This window comes from Parambassis ranga, chromosome 3 (assembly GCF_900634625.1).
Source record: "Parambassis ranga chromosome 3, fParRan2.1, whole genome shotgun sequence".
In the NCBI taxonomy this organism is placed as follows: Eukaryota; Metazoa; Chordata; class Actinopteri; family Ambassidae; genus Parambassis; species Parambassis ranga.
The window spans coordinates 2,842,829-2,862,067 of NC_041024.1; the positions used below are offsets into that span (position 1 = coordinate 2,842,829).

At 43.7% G+C, this 19,239-nt stretch overlaps 1 protein-coding gene across 9 annotated transcripts in view; it reads left to right on the top strand.

The window, feature by feature from the left end:
- The window catches only part of LOC114433257 (C-myc promoter-binding protein-like), a 52,741-nt gene that overhangs the window by 27,212 nt on the left and 6,290 nt on the right, over positions 1 to 19,239 (top strand). For 4 of the 9 annotated variants that reach the window (XM_028401719.1, XM_028401720.1, XM_028401722.1 and 1 more), the window contains exons 9-25: positions 1,154 to 1,298; positions 1,616 to 1,791; positions 2,198 to 2,298; positions 2,918 to 3,133; positions 5,701 to 5,846; positions 6,062 to 6,100; positions 9,765 to 9,898; positions 10,481 to 10,613; positions 11,135 to 11,341; positions 11,426 to 11,554; positions 13,899 to 14,040; positions 15,209 to 15,337; positions 15,630 to 15,722; positions 16,661 to 16,780; positions 16,985 to 17,131; positions 17,224 to 18,392; positions 18,928 to 19,165. In XM_028401719.1, the coding sequence (XP_028257520.1) occupies positions 1,154 to 1,298; positions 1,616 to 1,791; positions 2,198 to 2,298; positions 2,918 to 3,133; positions 5,701 to 5,846; positions 6,062 to 6,100; positions 9,765 to 9,898; positions 10,481 to 10,613; positions 11,135 to 11,341; positions 11,426 to 11,554; positions 13,899 to 14,040; positions 15,209 to 15,337; positions 15,630 to 15,722; positions 16,661 to 16,780; positions 16,985 to 17,131; positions 17,224 to 18,392; positions 18,928 to 19,165 (3,464 nt within the window). The remainder of the gene's footprint in view (positions 1 to 1,153; positions 1,299 to 1,615; positions 1,792 to 2,197; positions 2,299 to 2,917; positions 3,134 to 5,700; positions 5,847 to 6,061; positions 6,101 to 9,764; positions 9,899 to 10,480; positions 10,614 to 11,134; positions 11,342 to 11,425; positions 11,555 to 13,898; positions 14,041 to 15,208; positions 15,338 to 15,629; positions 15,723 to 16,660; positions 16,781 to 16,984; positions 17,132 to 17,223; positions 18,393 to 18,927; positions 19,166 to 19,239) is intronic. The other 5 variants (XM_028401724.1, XM_028401723.1, XM_028401726.1 and 2 more) reach the window with 5 other exon arrangements.

Below are 19,239 nucleotides of genomic sequence, written 5' to 3' on the forward strand. Positions count from 1 at the left end.
ATCAAAAGGATGCAAGTTGTTTGCCCACCCCCTGGGCAGTTTATGTATTTTGTTGACACACCACCCCGGCAGATAACAGACACTAAAATGAGCATTACCCCTGGTAACCCCCCACTTGTGGCAGACATGAGAGATGAGAGCTGAGAGTCTTTCTGTTTCTGATGTAAAAAAAGAGGGTTAGAGTAATTATGCTTAGGTCATAGTGCTACAGGGGTTGCTGTTTTACAGTTCGGATTAAAGAGTGCTGAAATGAGTCATAAAACCACCTGATAAAGTATTTTTACAGTTCTGGTTTTAAATATGTTTGTGGTCAGGTGTCCCAACTAAGGTCCGTGGTTAACACAGACACAGTTGTTGGGGACATAAAACATAATGCTGAACAGGTCACACCCTCACAGAAGCAAAGCTTTGTGGTGGTGATGCTGACATTTATTATTTTTATATTCAGCAACCCAAAAACTGTGGAGAAATCCACAGTTTGTCATGGGAACCGGGTTGATGCTAACTGTCTGGTTGGCCCACAAAAACACAGCATCCCTGCAGCATCGTTGTCCCATCGCCCTATAGTAGAAGAAGAATTTTCACTTTAGCTTCTCTTGACCTACAACTAATATATAAATATATCCATTCGCCCTTCTGTCTGTGCAGTGTGCCAGTATGCATCTGTGAATGATGAATGAACACCCGTGTCTCTGCTCATCATCCATGTAGCTCTTTTGCAGCTCCTCTCTGTCTTTTATTTTTCTGCATGTGCAGTTTTTTGTAAAAGTTTTCTTGTTCCTTCTAATCTCATGTCATGACTTCCACAGTCACTCCTAATTGCTATTTCTTAATGACATTTCGAGCTGTGGAAATTTGAAGCAGGAAGTGCTTTGATATCTTTTTATAGCCTTACCAGCTTTGTGCATCAATTAGCTCCATTTTCAGCCAGTTGCTTAGAGGAACCCATTTGCCAGGGTTTGAAAAAGTTCATGAATTAAAATATAACTACATTAACATTTGAAGAAAGATGTCTTGATTGCTGTATTTACCTCTTTTTCATTGGAATATGGAATATGGAATTTGTCCAGTGAGTGTTTTATTAACCCAAGACAACTTTGTCAGAATGAGAAAAGATTGATTTGAACTTTGGATCTTTGCGCTTTCTCCGTAGTGGTGGTCGATTTTCCACTCTGCTCCAGAACCTCGGCCCTGAGAACGCTGTTACTTTGCTGGTGTTTGCTGTCACTGAACATAAGATCCTGGTTCACTCGTTACGACCAGCTGTGCTGACCAGTGTCACCGAGGCTCTGGTGTCTGTAAGTTACTGCATTTAGCTGCTCAAAGTTATTTCTCCCATTGTTTTTACACAGTTTACATTTATAGGAAAGTTTTTGTTTCCACTCCTGTTACATTTTCAGCCCCTGTGGGCGCATTGTGTACTGCAGTTCTGCACCTCTATAGAAACAGCACATTGATGCTAGTAAAGAGAATTCAGATGTCCTTGTGCAGGATAATTGTGCATAAATAATTAAAAATGGGGTCACAGACTTGTACCCTTGTGACCCCTTTGAAAGCACTTCAGCTTAATTCTTGAAGGTCACTGTCAACCATCATGTCTTTTCCTCCTCCTCAGATGATCTTCCCGTTCCACTGGCCATGCCCATATATTCCTCTGTGCCCGCTGGCCCTGGCTGACGTCTTGAGCGCCCCCTGTCCATTCATCGTTGGAGTGGACTCTCGCTACTTCGACCTTTACGACCCTCCACCAGATGTGAGCTGTGTGGACCTGGACACAAACACCATCTTTCAGTGAGTACACTGTAAAATGTAGATATATTAATACAATATTCACTGCTCTTGTAGCTTTCATGATGAAGTCTATTTTGAGTCATTGTGAGTAGTGTTGACTACAGTTACAGTCACAAGCTCAACATTGCTACAGACCACATAGCTGCCAGGTCATGAGTTCTTCTCCTTTTCCTAGTGATTGGGTGGAAATGGTTATTTTTGTCCTGTCAGACTTGGTGTAAAATGAAGAGAATGCAATTTTCTAGTGCGTCAGGTAAGGTCAGTAATGGTTCACATCATTTTTGGCCAACCAGACTGCGTTGAGGTGGTCTGAAATCTCCCCCCTCTGCCCCAGTCGTGGTCCGTGTTAGTTTTGGCCACACAGCCTCTCTGGTGCTCAGTGTACTGTATGCTTCTGCTTTTCTAGCAATGAAGATAAGCGAGCCCTCACATGGAAGATCCTGCCAAAGAAAGCCTGTAAAAACCTAATGAATGTGCTGAGCAATCTCTACCAGCAGCTGAGCGATGGTGAGTGCAGAGCTGATAATAAACTGGTTGAGCTAATGACTGTACAAAATGTGTGTGTGTATGCTTTTGTGACCTTCTGTGTCAGAAATCAGAAATAATATATAAACGTGGTTAGTCAAGGTCTTCACAGGGTGTGTTCTGCTCCATTCATCATTTTCAGTCTGCATCATTCGGCTTCCCATTGAACAAACTGAAAGCCAGAAATAATCCCATCATAGGATAATATCCTAATTACCCGTCAGGCCTGCTGCGGTGCTCGCTGCGTTATTGTCAACTTTCCCTGCCATTGAAGGAACACTCTCTTTGAGACGCCATGAAAGACCTGCTGCTTATCGAGCTGTATAAATTGAATAAATGAATTTTCTGATTCACTGAAGTTGAAAATCTACCCAAAGGTGCTGAATATTGATATGCATGCCAGAGGTTTTAGTTGAGACATTTAAGCCTCTTGGACCTTTGGAAACAGGGATATCAGCTGGAGTCATTATGTAATACTAATCCTTATTTGCCATACAAATAGTGACTTAAATACTTAAAGCAGTGCACAGGAATAAAACATATTGATACTTTGACTTCATCAAAATGCAAATGATGCAAATGTATTTGTCTCCATCTTCAGGTCAGTATCGCCCTGATGGGCTGCTGGAGCTGAGCATGACTGACTCCTCGGAGCTTAGCTGTGGAAAGAGTCTCCACACACTGGAGCTGGAGATCCAGGAGGCCTTTCTGCGTTTCATGGCAGCCATTTTGAAAGGCTACCGCTCCTTCTTGAGACCAATCACTCAAGCACCTTCTGAGAAAGCCACAGACGCCAGCTCCCTTTTTGACTTACAAGGTATCAGAAGTAATGTCACTCTAACTGCTCGTTGCTAAATCCTCTGAAACCAGCTCTCTATGTGGAGTTCTGTCAAAGCTGGAGGAAACAGGAAACAGCTTGAGTTAAATTAATGCAGCTGTTGTTTTCCTTCGGTGGCCTCTTCAAAACTCCTCACACAGGAACAATAACACTACAGTGTGTTGCCAACTTTTCTCTCAGAAAGAAAATTTTACTGAAGAATTCCTGATCGATTGCAGAAGGGTTTGAAGTGGTTAGCGCAGCACTGCCTTATGGTTGGTAGAACTTTCATAGCATTAGCAGAATAGTTACACAATCAGATGTTGTGACATGCACCATGGACATGTGTATGTTTCTATCACACTCCATATTATGTGCATCTGTGTCGCATCCATGTATGGGCGTAGGTGTCCATGGATGTATAAACTATATATTTAGCTTAGCGAATAACCAGACAGAAAATAAGCTGTTAAGTTTAAGTTTAACGCTAACTGCAAGTTACTGTCACTGCTTTGGTGAAACTGGCAGGATGGTGCATGCTATGGGAGAGCGCAGTGTGTTAGCACAGCTTCGTATCAAATGCAGTATCACTTCTCAGTTGGCCCTACCAGCCCAAGACAGCATCCCGCCTAAATTCCTAAATGTTAGCACTTCCATTTTTTTACAAGCATCTGGAAATCACTGGATGTCTCTTGTGATGCCATTCTTTACACCATGACTCGGTCATTGTCTCTGAGACCAAGAGCCAGGCTGATGTTTGTTTAAATGAGCTGAGAATCAGTGTCCATGATTTGAAATGGAAAAGCAGCTCCGAATCATCCAGAAAAGTTTCGTTTGCTCCACTTATTTCATGCTTATTCAGCCCAACTGTGGAATCAGAGTTGTACAGTTACAGTGCATGATTAGCACTAATGATTCTCTGAATATACAAACTAACTGCGTCATCTGTTGCACCTTCCTCTCTACAGCTGGCCAGCCTCAAAAACAGATGGCGTTGTTTAATACATGAGCTTTCATAACCGTCCATTTCCACCTCTGAGAAAACACACACACACACACACTGTTGAGGTTTGAGGAGGTGCTGGGGTTTGAGGTTCAAGGCTGTTTGCAAACTGGAGGTTAGTCAGTTAGCACTGCAGCTGGAGAACGACTGCAGAGGGCTGTGAAAGGTGGTTCCCATCGCAGGATGATATCATAGCCGCTCCACTGGAGGATAGCTGAAGCCAAGGTCGGATCCTGGCTGAGGGTTAGCACACAGGAATGGCTGCAGTGCATTACATAATGACCTGAAGAAAGATAGAACAGCCTGTGCATCATGTGTGTGAACTCCTGACCAATTTTGGACCTGATATCCACAACAACAAAATAATTACACAATGTGGTAAAGTGCCTGTTTTTCCCCTTGAAAATATCAGATTCCTGTTACATGATTTTAGTGCTTTTCTCCAACATCTGTCACATCTGCTGTCAGAGAAGAACACACACATGGCAACACACCACCACAGAAACATTTTGTGGAAGTCTATATTTATAGGTGTCATCAATTATTTCAGTGCTACATCTGCCTGGGTTTATGAGCTGATGATTAATACAAAGATTTAGCCCCTTAAAGATGCTGTGAATCTATTGATAGATTTATGATGTTCTGATTTAAATGCTGTTATGAATTTAAATATGGTGGACTTTGGGTTTGACAGCTTTGTCAGCTGGTGGTTATAAAAAAATCATGCTTTGTGGATCTTAACTTTAATTTAACCTTGGTAATTAGAGATTAGACCTGACATTACTCATATTACCGAACATAATCATACTGCATTATTAATTATTTGAATATGAAGTGAACTTTACCTTTAAAGATGGGAAACATTTGATCATATTTATCATATTTGTAGGATAATTAATACAATAAACTGTTATAAATTATGACTAAATTGGATTTTAAAGTGTGCATTTTACATGCATATTTGTAAATAACAATAATTTGGTCCACAAATTGTCAAATAATAGGTGTTTTCAGTCTTAACACTGCATTTAACTGTCACATAGCTCATTTATGAATAGTCAAGCTGCCTCTGTGTTAGGTTGCAGTGGACGGCTGAGAGGATGTTTGTTCAGAATCCACTGATCACCATTCAGGCTACAAGTGGCCAATGTCAGGATTAAAATATTTCTCAGCTGCAGGAAGTGTCTGGCTTCCACCTCTGTCCTGCGAGCCAACAACCATCCATCCACCCTGCTCTCAGCCCCACAGCAGCAGTGCCTTATTACTCAGTTAAGCAGCTTTCAGCATCTATTAAGGAAGCTTTTCACCACATTGTTGTACATCCCAAATTGGCCATTATACTAATAACATTGTGGCGTGCATTATCCAAACCAAGACAAATGGAAACCTTTTAATGGAATAATGGATTCTTTACCCAAAGAATCAGACACCATTTTTTTTTAGTAGATAAAGCTGTGTAAATAAACCGACTTCTCCCTCCTGGAGAGAGGAGAATCTAAAAATCTGAGCCGGATAAGATTACAATCATTTTTAAAAGGCTAACATAAAACATTTATGCCCTCAGGGTTCCTGAAGAGCCGCGACCGCTCCCACCAGAAGTTCTACTCTCTAATGACCAAGACCCAGATGTTCATTCGCTTCATCGAGGAGTGCTCATTTGTCAGCGACAAAGACGCCAGTCTGGCCTTCTTTGACGACTGTGTGGACAAAGTGAGCTTTTTAAGTGTTCATTTTAAGTCTCTTCACACAAAAATGGCAATTTATGCTAATTCAGTCTTTGCACAAGTTGTTCTACTTTCCTCAGTGCTGCTTCTCTCTGTTCCACTTACAGTTTATTATATATATGAGTAGCTTTCTGCTCTTCTGCTTCTCACTGCTTTTCAATTTCTCCATTTCTTTTCTTTCCTGCCTCCATTTGCGAGCAGCTTTACAATTCAGAGCGGAGTACAGACAAAGGAGGCAAGGTTAGTCTATTATTATTCTCACCTGTTCTCAGTACATTACGTTTCCAGATGGGGGATTTGTGCATGGTGCAGGGTCCCTGCAAACAAATAGGCTTCACAGAAAACAGAGTTTGTCACTAAGGCTTCCACAAGCAGGACAGTAGACAGGCCTGCAACGCTTGGTTTAAGCTTTCACTCGTTCTTTTGCAATTGAAATCGCTTCCGTTTGATAAAAACGATCACATTTCAACACTTACATATTCTCTGTCCACATTAGATTTGCTGACACAGCATTTTGTCCCATGGTTGTGAGAAAAAGTCTACACACAGTTTTCTGCTCTCAATTTTTCATGAGTGTGGTGAGTAAGGGTTTTTGGCGCTTCAGTGATTTCTGAAGCTCTAACAGAAGAGAGGTTTTCTGCACATCTCCGGGGCTCACATCCTTCAGAGTGACACTGCAAAAACCCTTAGAGAGAGGCTGTCGGTGCATCTTCTCTGCTCCACTGGGAGAGTTTTGAGCAGTTTGACCCCATGTGCTCATAGTTCGTCTGTCAGGCTGTGTTTGTGTGTTTGCGCAGGCTTGAAGTCTGCACAGGCACTCGTTTCCCAAGTCACGTCTGTGGGTCGCTGGTTTTTTTGCTGGTGACATTTGTAAGTGGCTCTGAAATAGACTTTGCCGCCATCCTTGGGTTACTTGTGTGTGTGTGTGTGTGTGTGTTCTGGCTGTAATTTAGACACAGTGGGAGTGAATCTCAAGGCGAGCATCCACATCTTCCCTTCTTTTTTCCGTGTTCCCACACTGCCAGGATGACCCAGGTCTCCTTCTGCTCTCTCAGCTTCTCTGACTGTAGCTGGATTATACTGTCTACTCAGTAGAGAGAGAGAGAAAGCACACTGCATCATTCCACCCGCACACAGCAGTCCAATCCAGAAAGATAAGGTTAAAATGTATTGATCCCTGAGGGAACAAAGTTCAGCGTAGCAACAAAACCGATTAAACACAGCAGCACACAACACAAGACAGAGTAATCATACACGTTTCATTTTTTTTACACAAACATTAATGTAAGTATAGCCTCTACAAACCAGTTTTTCACTGCACATTAAGAAGAAATCTGCAGGTCAGCCAGATACTCTCTGATTTTCGTCAAGTGACTGTTGCTAGTGTAAACAACAGTCTTTGTTTGACTGATTGCATAAAATACTGCAAGTGTTGAGCCAACGTCTGTTATTAGACTTTTCTTGAAGGTCTCTTAAATAGACGACTGAATCAACCCTATACCAGCTGCACACATTTTATCATAACTCATATATTTATGTGCTGTATTAGACCAAAAAAATATTGAAAGCTTTCTTTTAAATTCACTAAAGAACAGACACTCCCTCACTTCACTACTTCGACCGAGGGTGTTATCAAACTTTAATTACCACCACACTAACTAGGCTGAATTATGAACTTTAAGTAAGGGCTTCACCTCCTTTCTCTGCAGCTTGAATAAAAGCAGAGCCTGCAGAGCTAAAGCCTGTCATTAAGCACTTCTCAATTTATGATGCTTCCCTCCATGACAGTTGACGTTTTTATATCCACCATACAGCTCAGACCTCCTGCTTCACTTCAGGTCTTATCTGTCCACCCCACCTGCACGGCAGTAACTCCAAATGTTGCTGATAATTAAGAATTAAAGAATTAGGAATACCTTTATTAGTCCCACAATGGGGAAATTGCATTTTAGCAACAGCAGATACAGAAAGCAAAAGATAAGAGAAGCTATGTACATAATATGATAGAACTGATACATGCCACCTAGATTCTTTTATTTTTCAGAGCACTTTTCTCCACCAGTGAGCAGCCATAAGCTGTTATCCTCCTGATAAAGGGCTACGGCTGGAGACTCAGCTCATAGAAATCCAACTGTACAGTAATTTAATGCTCCCACTGAGCTGATTGCAGGCTTGTAGCTGCCATGTATGAAACACGCACTGAATTTATTTTAATTCAATCAATAGGTATATGATAGACTGTGCACTGACATAATGATAATGTATCAGGGCTGGCTGATTGATCAATCACTTGGTCATCCAGGGATGGAGTAGATTAAAAATTCCAAATAGTAAATGTGGGTTATATATTTATGTGCTGGGAATTAGTAAGTATCTGCAGCCGCTCACATTGACCTGCCTCCCTCATTATGCAGATTCAGATTTATAAAGTCGACTCGTTCTGACTGGACTTGACCTATTGATCGGCCTTGTTTGGCTTTAAGTCATTAATGTCAGTCAAAGCACTTTTATTTTCTCTCACACGCTGTGGCTACTAACCGGTCTGACAATAGCTAAAATATTTGTTTTCTGTTTTGTTGTCAAATACAGCTAATGAGGAGACATCGTGGGCGTCAGAGCTCTGGTTTAGATTTTTAAAGATAGGGCTTGGCACCTGTAAAACCCTATAATGAAGTCATTTAAACTGTATTTAACTAAAAAATAAAACAAAAAGAACATACCAACATTACACCCTGTGAAGCAGCTGAATGTTTATGAGAATCAAGCTAGGTGCTAGTGGCTGAACCACGAGACATTCAGACCTTCGGTGTCCTGTGAAAGGAACGACTGTCAGTTAGGGGTGTGTTTTAGATGTGGCTCTTCGCCTTTCCTTGTGCACATTTTCACTTCAAAGATGGAATCACTCTTTGGTGATTTGTTTATCAGATTGAGTACGTGTGATAGCTGCAGCTGCCGTGTCTTAACAGTTTTGTAGTGGGACTTTCCACTTTGTTCTGTGCAACACAAATGTTGCACCAGTGATCGGGGTAATAAGGAAACATCTCTGACTTTGATTTGATTTCAGATTTTCAGCAGTTCAGAGAATTCCATAATAAGCCAAATGTTTTGGTGACTGCTTTAAAGTGTCGGCAGGCCGGTTTAGCACCTGAACCATGACATTGTACTTGTACGTTGTGTTATGACAAATGCTGTCTTTGTTAATATTTAAATTTTCTTCCTGGTTATCTTAGCTGGTAGCTGATTTTAACTTAATTTGCATTACTTGTCTTTTTATTATGCTTCTTCTTTAGCACTTTGAGATGTTTTTATGTGAAGTGCTTTATAAATATTATTATTTAAATACAATGAGACACAGATCAAATTCAGCTGTTGTGTGTTGAATATAGTAGTAGTTGCTGCAGAAAGTTTAAATGTAAGCAGAGGAATTGATTTTGTCGTTACTGATGTTACAGTTGACGAGCGTGCTGGCTGCTGTGACATATATAGGAAGGTTGTTGCTCGAATTTCATCTGCCCCATTGAGACTTTGCAGAGATTTGTTACCTTTGAGTGTGGTTACAGTGAAGGCTGCAGAGAAGGCAGAGTGAGCATGAAAAAGAAAAAAGAAAAACCATGTTCATGTTCACTCGGGAAAACTAGGTCACCTGCTGTCATCCTCGCTCTGTTCCCTCAGACACTCAATCTGTAGAAATCCTGCTATCAGGATGACAGCTACAAAGCTGTTTGAAAATTATACCTCACTGAAAGAGATTTTTTTTCACCTATGCAAACACTGAAATATATCTTGGTAAAGGGCATCATGACATGATGTGTGTGGAAGTCAGCCTGTTTCCATCAGCTGTGATAAATGAAGGGTCACGGCGGCACCACCACCCAGACGATCTCTGTTCATGTTGGTGCTGCAGGTGGATGGTGACAGGCCGGAGGAGACCAGGCTGATAGAGATTGATGAATCCCAGCGCAGCGAGCACACGGTCTTCATCACACCTCCAGAGCTGCCTCCTCTGCCTGAGGGGGAGGAACATCCACTGTGCTACAGGTAAAAACACTCACACTTGTTTCTCTTCGTGCTGTTTATGTAAGCTGAAACCACTAAAATCATCAAGTCTGTGCTTTAATGACTCAGCTGGATTCAAGTTAAATGATGTGCTTCTGAATGCGATCTTTCAGGAGAATCACTAAATGCACAACTCGCACCTCACAGCGAGGAGAAAATTAAAAAATCTAAATCATAAAATGAGTTCAACATTGGTTAATTCACTCTTGCAGTAGCTGGTTAAGGACCAGCAGGAGTTCACCTGTCTTTAGAGGGACGGCTGAAGACTCTGCTGGACCTGAAAATGTGCTATTTGTATTCTGCAGTTATGTTTCACTCTAAATAATTTATGCACAGAGTTTTTTTTTCACAACCACTTTAGTTAAGCTCTCATAATGACCGGAAACCTTCCAGAGTTCATTATCAGCTCTTCTTGCTGATAATTAGAAAAACTTATTAATGTAACTTCCAAACTGTACTTGATGACCCACAGACAGACATGTGGGGGTTTTTAAGAATTTATGACCCACTTAGTGTCCATGTAAATGTTTAAAGGAATGTGTGAATCTGTGTGCTCTTCATCAGGTATGACGGTTTTCCCGTGTTAAGTCTTGACCTGTTCGACCCTATGGAGGGCCTGCGGACGCCCTTCTCCCACCTCGCTGCCAGGCACAGCTGCCCCACCAGCCCCGCCCCCATGTTTAGACGCACCAAGCAGGTCAGTGCAGCAGTAACTCACTGCTGTCATGTGTCATGTGATATATATGCTACGATGCTTGGAAGTTATTTTCCAAACTAAAAAAAGTAGGTGGTTATTCATTGTTTCCTTCTAAGTAGAAGCTTGAATCTTTTTGCAAAAATAAGAAAATGGACATAATTTTCTGTGGTGTTCGAGTTCAGAGGCTGCCTCCTGTGAAGGATATCATTGAGTGTTGTTAAATGGGCCTGAGGATGAGTGCATGGATGTTTTCCTCTGCATCAACAGTCATGACATGCTGCTCCTGTTGCATAGCAACCTCGGCGGCTCCAGTAGATTTAAAGGTGTGCTCTTTGGCTGTTAAAATGTGTTAACGCTTGCAAAGGATCCACCTGTGGCAGAAAGGAACAGATTTCTCAGGTGCATTTTAAGAAGAAATGGCACAGTCATGTCACACTGCTGTGGTGCAATTCACCCTCAGAGCTATCAGCTCCCATGGGACACCCACTTAGTCTTTTCCATTGTGCCTTTTCCATCCACAGGAGATCAAAACAGCCCAGAAGATAGCCAAAAAATACTCATCCATTCCTCAGATGTGGTCCAAGTGCCTGCTCCGTCACTGCTACGGCCTGTGGTTCATCTGTCTGCCGGCATATGTGAAGGTGTGCCACTCCAAAGTGCGAGCGCTTCGCACAGCCTATGACGTCCTCAGGAAGATGCAGGCAAAGAAGTTGCAGCCGCCTGATGAGGTGCGCACTCAGACTTTTTGTCAGATGTATTTTATATGATTGTAGTCTCTCCTACTGAACAATCATACATGTACATACATGTAGGTCTGCTACCGGGTGCTGATGCAGCTGTGTGGACAGTATGGCCAGCCTGTCTTGGCAGTCAGGGTCCTCTTTGAGATGAAAAAGGCTGGAGTCCACCCCAACGCCATAACGTACGGCTACTATAACAAGGTACAGTATATATAAGGAATGTAATTCAGTGGTCTGTCCGGTTTATTTACATGACCCAAAAACACATCTGTGTTATAAAAGATCTTTGCAGCACTGTGAGGATGCGTGATAGAAACACAGCAGAACCAAACTTGCCTTTTTTAGGGGCGAGCTGTTCTCTGCTGGGTGCCATGTTGTTTAAGTGTGTCTCTGTAGGATACAGGCAAAGGAGGGCTGAGCCCACTTTGAATTACAGGAGCACAGCGAGTGCATCGATGGTGATCGATAAAATCGATTTATCACCCAGCCCTAGTATTTATCCTCTTCTGTGATTTGCCGCTCTGATTTGGTGAAGTTATCTCTAACTGCTAGACTGGTTCTTCCAATCACCTGCATAGAACATGTGTTGAGTGTTCTTTGACCTGCATGACACAAGTCACTGTGGAGGAGGATAGGAATCCAGCTCACTGATACATAGCCCCTAATAAATATGTGAGCGCTGGGAGATGCAGAAATTTACCGCCGCCTTGGGACGTTTACGTGTTTTGATTAATGCATGAACACACCCCGGACAAACGTCTTAACATATCTCAGAGAAGACTGTCCGATGTGATACTCCTGTTTCCATCCAGCGGTGATGGATGACTGAGGCAGAGCAGTAAAAGTCTGGAGACCTGGCTGCTGTACAAATGAGACTGTCAGGCAACAGGCTAATGTATAAAACTCACTGCCGTGTAGAGGAGAAAGTATTTGTAGGTGCCATTATTAGATATGACTTCAAGGAAATGACCTCTGAATGACATCTAAATTTCCCATGGAGAAACATAGTATGCATTCATAAAATAGCCTGTTTGGAGCCTGGATTTAACTAAATTTTACCCCCAAGGTTGTATGGCCCGGTGCATGATCACACCCAGGTGTCGGGATAAATCGCCGCCCTGTTATCGCTGCAACCTGTCCCTGATCCGACAGTCCAAGGGAGCATAAAAGTAAATTGGCTGATGTGGGAGCAGGCTGTCAGGAGACAAGGCCGTGGTAAAGGTCACTCCGGCGTGTTTTGACGCCTCAGACCATCTCATTTTATCTCGTAAGAAAGCTTGAAGGCACAATGTTGGCTGATTCCTCAGCAGTCCCTGCAGCTGCTGCACTGGTGGAGCGGCGCAGGTGGTTTTTCTTCTTTAAACATTTGGAGTGGGAGTGAAGAAGTTTTGTGTCTGGCATTCATTCTCCCTCCTGAAGCCTGTGTAAAGTATAAAAACATTTTTAAAAGTGCAGCTTCAATAACTTTGAAGAGTTTGTTACATGTTGACCTTTTAGTGATGCAGCAGGAGGTTTGACCTTAAACGCTTTTGTGGTATTTCTGCTTTGGCTACACTCAATGATGCATTCTCTCCTTACACACTAGAGTATTTCATCAATCAAATACTGAAGAACAAAGAAAATCTAAAGCTACAGTCTGGAGCTCAACTCAGTTTAAAAATTGCTCGCTCTGTCAAAGCAATCCAAGTAGCACCTTTACAAGCAAGTGTAAGCATGACACTGATAGCTGAGAGCTGGACTTCGTTCTGTGTGATAAATATAAAGCTCAACTTAGCAGGTGATGTGCTTTACTTAGCAAGGGAAAATGACAGTAATGTGTTAATCACAAGCTCCAGAGGTGTTAATAGGAGGATTTTTTTTTCCTACATTGAAACAGAGCTCAGCTAGCAGCTTTCAGCTTAAGCTAAGCTAACCATTTCCCACATGTAGCTTCATGTTTACTGGATTGATATTAAGGTGTTATAAGTCTTGTCCTTTGACTTCCTGCCCTCACTCTGACTCTAACTGTGGCTAAGCTTCAGTTTGTCTTGACAACATTGCTGACAGTAACTTCAGGGGAGCAGCCACGTTGCACCCATAGACCGTATGCAGCTCATCTAAATCCTCAGAGTTTCCACTTGGGAGCAGCCAGTGCAGTGAACCCAGTTCTGTTCAGCAGCATACTGATCATGTTCTTTTCTCCGGTGACTTCTGAAGTTTATTTTTGGGGAGAGAGAGTGACTCAAACCAGCAGCAGCTGCAGTATCTGCTCTTTTTTGTCTAACTGTGGATCTCTCGTGCCACACTCTCATAGCAGTTAAAGCCTTTGATAAAAAATGAATTCATATGGAGATTAGAACACTGTTAGTGTCTCTGCCTCATTTAAAACCGTTGAGTTGGATTTGAATTCACACAATATTCTCCTCGTGTTTAATAATTTATCGAGGAGGCGAATATAAGAACATTTTATCATGAGAGATCCATAAACCTTTGACAGAAATGTAGTCAGCTGACAGAAGCCTCCTCGCTCACCTCACCTCCTCCTCCTCCTCTGCTTCCTGTCCAGGCGGTGTTAGAGAGCACGTGGCCATCCAGCACCAGAGGAGGATACTTTCTGTGGATGAAGCTGAGAAACGTCATCCTGGGCGTGGCTCAGTTCAAACGGGCACTACGGCGACATGCTCCACTCACCCAGAGCCCTCTGTCAGGTAGCTGTGACGCTCTGCAGTCTTCTCCTTTATCTGTAGCTGTCAGTTAGTCACTTATTCATTTTCTTTTTAAAGCAGATGATATGATATTTACAAACAGATTTTGGGTTTGTTCACATATTTAGTACTGTTCTTTTCGTCCGGAGTTCTTATTTCTTGATGTTCACATTGATGAGCAGTGGACCAAAAGATACAAGGCATCGACAGGGTCACACCTTGATCTGCATTGTCTGCATTGTTCAACCTGACTTAACAACAACAACAACAGCACAGTGCTATAAGCTGGGCTAATTGCTGACTCTAGTTATGTTAGCCAATTAGCCACTGAGCTAACACATCACTGACTCAATTCAAAGACAAACAATATGTCTAAAAGACTAATGTGTGACATCAGTTATTGTTCTTGGACTTAAATGTCTAAAAATCCCTAAAAACCCAGAACAACGGCAGAATCAGCTGCCTGTCAATCAGCTACAAAATGATCGGCAGAAAGGCCATATAAAATCCGACGTAGCTTGGACGCCCCCGGGCTATATGGTAGAAATCTAAATATGTCGTGATGGAAGTAATAACACAACAATTCATGCTCCTCACATCCACATAGCTCAACATTAAATTATAAACGGCTTCTAAAAATACAGTTCTCAGGTGTGATAAATAATCAGCAGAGTTGAAACTATAAAGGAAAACATGTGAGTTAACTCCTCTGCATGCCGGTGAACACCTGCACACCCAGCGCATGCTAATCCCCGTCCTGCTAATCCCTGCTTTTTTAAGATACTCCCTGTTACAAGCTTTGTGTTCAGTGCTGATTCAGTTTGGAAGAGACAAAAGTACAGTCACACACACACTCACGTAATCACACAACTTGCAGTTTATATTTAATTTATTAAACATGACACAGCTCTACGCTGGTATCTGATTTAAAAATGAATCGATTAGAAGTGTATCAATTACACTTTCAACTGATGTGATTATCTGGTAACCTGCCAACACAGTTTCACATCAGGCAGTGTTAGGTCTGACAACAGTCAGTACAACAGACTTGTCTTGGTTTTTTGTTTTTTTATCATTGACAGATTAAATATAGACATTTAAATAAATTAAAGGCCGGTGTGGAGCAGAAACGGCGCCCAGCCTCCTGTAACACCTTGTTGTTTTTGGGCAGATGGCAGCGACCTGGATGCTGTGAGTCACGGCAGCCTGGATAGCTCTGCAGACACTAACCTGGCCGAGCAGGGCCCCTACACCTCTGACTCCGTCAAAGTAGACCCCACTGACGATAGATCTAGCACAGGTACATTATGAGTGGTTGCCACATGACTCCATCTTTCACAGGCAGCCATCTTGTTCTACATCTTTTTGTTTTCTTCTGTCTCAATGCCTTTTTTTTTTTTTTTTTTTTTTTTTTTTTTAAATCCTCCTTCCTCATTTGTCCGTTCTCTTCCTTTTCACACCTCCGTCCCTACGCTGCCTGTTTTTTCCACCTCATAATCTCTTCCCTGGTTTTGCGGCTGTGGTTTCTGCTCTGCTCTGTCCCTAACCCTGCCCTTTCACTCTGGCCCTGCCTGTGTTGCCCTTGCATGCAGCCGGCCGTGGTGGCAGCGGTATGGGCGCCAGGGTCCTGGTGGCCCACTCACACTGTGGGGGCTGTGAGCTCAGAGAAGCCACCCTCCACCCAGGTAAACCTTTTCTGTCAGTCTCTCTCTGGTTGCATCTCTGTCTCTGCAACATCTTTATTTTCTGACTCCTTCAGCCCTGTCATTGTGTCTGCCTCTGTGATCTCACCTCCTCTGTCTGTCCTCGTCTCTGCTTCTCTCCTCTTCCTCATTTCTTTCTCATTTCACCACCAAGTGATTTGTTACTGTCAATTATGGCGAGTAATTACCCAGAGACACATTCTTTTTGATTACGGATATAATTTTAATCATGGAGATGGCTGCGCAGCGGGAGGCCTCGCCTCGTGTGCAGATAGGCTGAGAACCACAGCTCAGCGGGCGGGAGGGCCTTGGATGTGCACTTCATCGATTATTACAGCCACGCAATGAGCTTTGTCATTCGCTATCTGTTGCAAGTCAGTCCGTACTGTAGAACAGCCAAGCTGTGCAGCCTCATGGTTTATTTAGAGCCAGTGAGGTTCACTGTGGAAGGATGAAAGAGAAGAACAAATCATCAGACAGCTGGTTGCCTGGAGACGCGGCAAAGTTGGAAGAAGTCAGCCTCAAGTCTCACTAGTCAAATTCATTAGCAGCTGTGGAAAAAAAAAAACAGTTTACTTTCTTACAGTAAGTGTAGATAGATAGATAGTGTGCCCTGAGGAGAATTTCTTTATTAGCTGCTGTTTCTGTCTTCTCCCTGGAACAACGCTGTGCCTCCCAGAACTGAGCAGATGAAAGAGAGGAGACGCTTCAGTAGTTTTATCTCTTATGTATGTTTCATTTACGTCTCCTAACACAGTGTAGAGCTACAATAGAGCTACGTTTTACACCAAAAAGCTTTCAGTCAGTTGAAAAAATGCAGGTACTATAAAAGAAGGGTTGTTTTGAACTTCTGACTTTTTGGTTGACTCTCACACTTCGCTGTGTCTCATCTGTTGTGTCCCTCTCTCTGTTTTGTGCAGGAGATCAATCAGATTTGGGTTATAACTCCCTGTCTAAAGAAGAGGTTCGGCGAGGAGACGCAGCCACCCAGGACTCCGCCCCTGACAAAGATGACAAGAAGGAGAGCGACTGCAGTTCCTGTCAGTAGTCTGTCTGATCTGATCTGATATTTCTGTCTACCTCTGTAACCGCCTGGGATTTCCCTTTCCTCTGCCTTGATGTTTCTGCTCCAGAGATGATTCATTCCGTTTTGGTTTCTCATGAACATCAAAGCATTTCAGTTGTCCTTCAGATGAAGATCAAGCTGTGCACAATAATTTAAATGATAATTTCTGTGTTTGTAGTGTCAGAGACAGAGAGTGCAAAGGGAAGTAAGGACTGCCTCCCTCAGCTCGACTTAGAGATCAGTTCCTTCAAACCCCGTGGCATCGTTCGCAGCAGCTATCCGTATGACGAGTCTGCCTGTAAACCTAAGAGCTCCGTCAGCTCAGGTATTGTGTGGATGTTTATTACTGATAAGCACAGTAGCTCTGCAGAAAAAGTCTGAAATGCCAGTTTTTCTCCCATGCCACCCCTCTTTTAGGCCATGTTGCAGGTCTTCTTTTCACAACGTCCCTGGATGAAATCGGTGAGGTAAACACCAACAGTCTGCTCAGGAGACATAAGAGCGCTCTGGAGGAGGTGGTGGGCAGCGCTGGCAGTGGTTCGGCTCTCGACTGGCAGGGAGTTAGGAGCCGCCGCCTTAGCGGCGACACCGTGGGCAGCAGTGGCAGTGGCACTACCGTGCTTGGCCTTGGTATGTGCCAGGGTGAAACCGACCCAGATAAGATAGCAGGACACTTGGGTGCAGATGCCAAAATTCTCACCTGTGCTCACTTCAGCAAAAATAAGAGGCCTCGTTCACTAGTTCTAGGTGGGATAGACGTGACGGCCACCAAAGCAGGCTCTACCAGGAGTCATGCTCACAGAGAGGAGGAGGAGACAGAGGAGGGGCAGGACTCCAGTGATGAGGACAGGAGCAATACAGATGCCATCTTTGATTTTGAGGATCTGGATTTAGAGGAGCCTGCCAGAAATGCAAAATCTCATAAGAAAGCTGTAGAGCGCAGTGCTAGCTATGGTGGCATAAGCACCGTGACGTCCAGAGGAGCTGTGAAGCGCACAGGCATCGAAACAGGCTACGATCCTCTATCCCTTTTGGCAGCAGAGTCACAGTCCGAGCAGCAAAATGAGGCTCGGTACCCAGAGGGAGATGAGTCGAGCACACCGAGTGCCCGAAGGAACCTGGCCAGGGAGATCGAGCTTTACATGAACCACATGGGGAGCCCGCTGAGCAGCCGCACACCCAGTATGGACCTTCAGGATCCAGCAAGCCCCCTCCTCCTCCATACCTCCCCGCACTCTGCCCCACGCAGAGCCAGCCTGCCCCACAGCTCCCCCCTCAGGACCACCGGGGTACCCCGCTCCTGCACCTTCCACCCACCCTCTCCCTCCCAGCCCATTTCACAGCAGCGTCTCTGGTCCTCGCCTCCCCGTCGAAGCTCTAGCACCACCCCCAGCCCGTACAGGGACAGGGCGGACAGGACGAGCCTGGCATCACCCTCACCCTCCTCCTCATCCTTTGCTCTGGACACCCTGCTCACACCAACACTGGATGTATTCAAGACCAGCATGTTCTCTGCTGGGAAGGGTGTGGCAGAGAAGGCAAGCCGCTGGTATTCACGTCTCGCCACATACACCACGCCAACCAAGGTACAGAGTCCTAATCCACACACTAGAACTCAGTACACTCAGTAAATACAGCTTTTTGGCTTCTGCAGTTTAAATTAACATTTTACAAAAATTAATGGAAACCAATAACAAAAACCTGAATTGGATTGTTTTTAAAGTCTTGAGAGCACTAAAGACTAATTCTGTTTTAACGTAGGTATTTAAAAAAAACTTCAGCCTGTTATTGTTGTATTTATTATACTAGTAAACCTGCAAATGTAACTGTATTCTACAACTGATGCAAGTCTCAGTCCAAAGTTTAAGCACTGCTGCCATCTTGTGGCTAATTCTTGTCTGGATACTGTGCAATTCTTCGTTTTTAACTGGATGTCCAACTCTGCTCAATGTATCACACCTCCTGCCATGTTTAGCCAGCATTTGGTAAGAGTAATTTGGGGGGTAAAGGCCATATTTCTTGCCTTAGATGTTTACTAGGATAAAATATCCTTTCATTTTTATTAAATTATAAGTCCTCCATTCATGTGAGTGAACTCTACATTCTCCTCCATTGAATCAGGATGGTTACAGTGACCGTCTGAGTGTGTCCTCGTTCGGCGTTGGAGATCCAGACTGCTCCTCCCTGCTAGACGAGGAGAACTGTGGGCAGTCCGAGTGCTCTGTGGTCTCTCCACAGAGTAATGGTCCCATCGGCCCCACTAGGCCTCGCAGGAGCCCCAGACCCAGCCCCCTCCGCAGCAAGCTGGACAGCCCCACTGCAGGCTCAAGTCACAGCAGACCCACATCTTTATACCCAGGTGAGCAGCACCTCATTCCAGGCATCACAGCTGAAGAAAAAAGACGCAGAATGTGCAGCTGCCGTCCCAGAAAC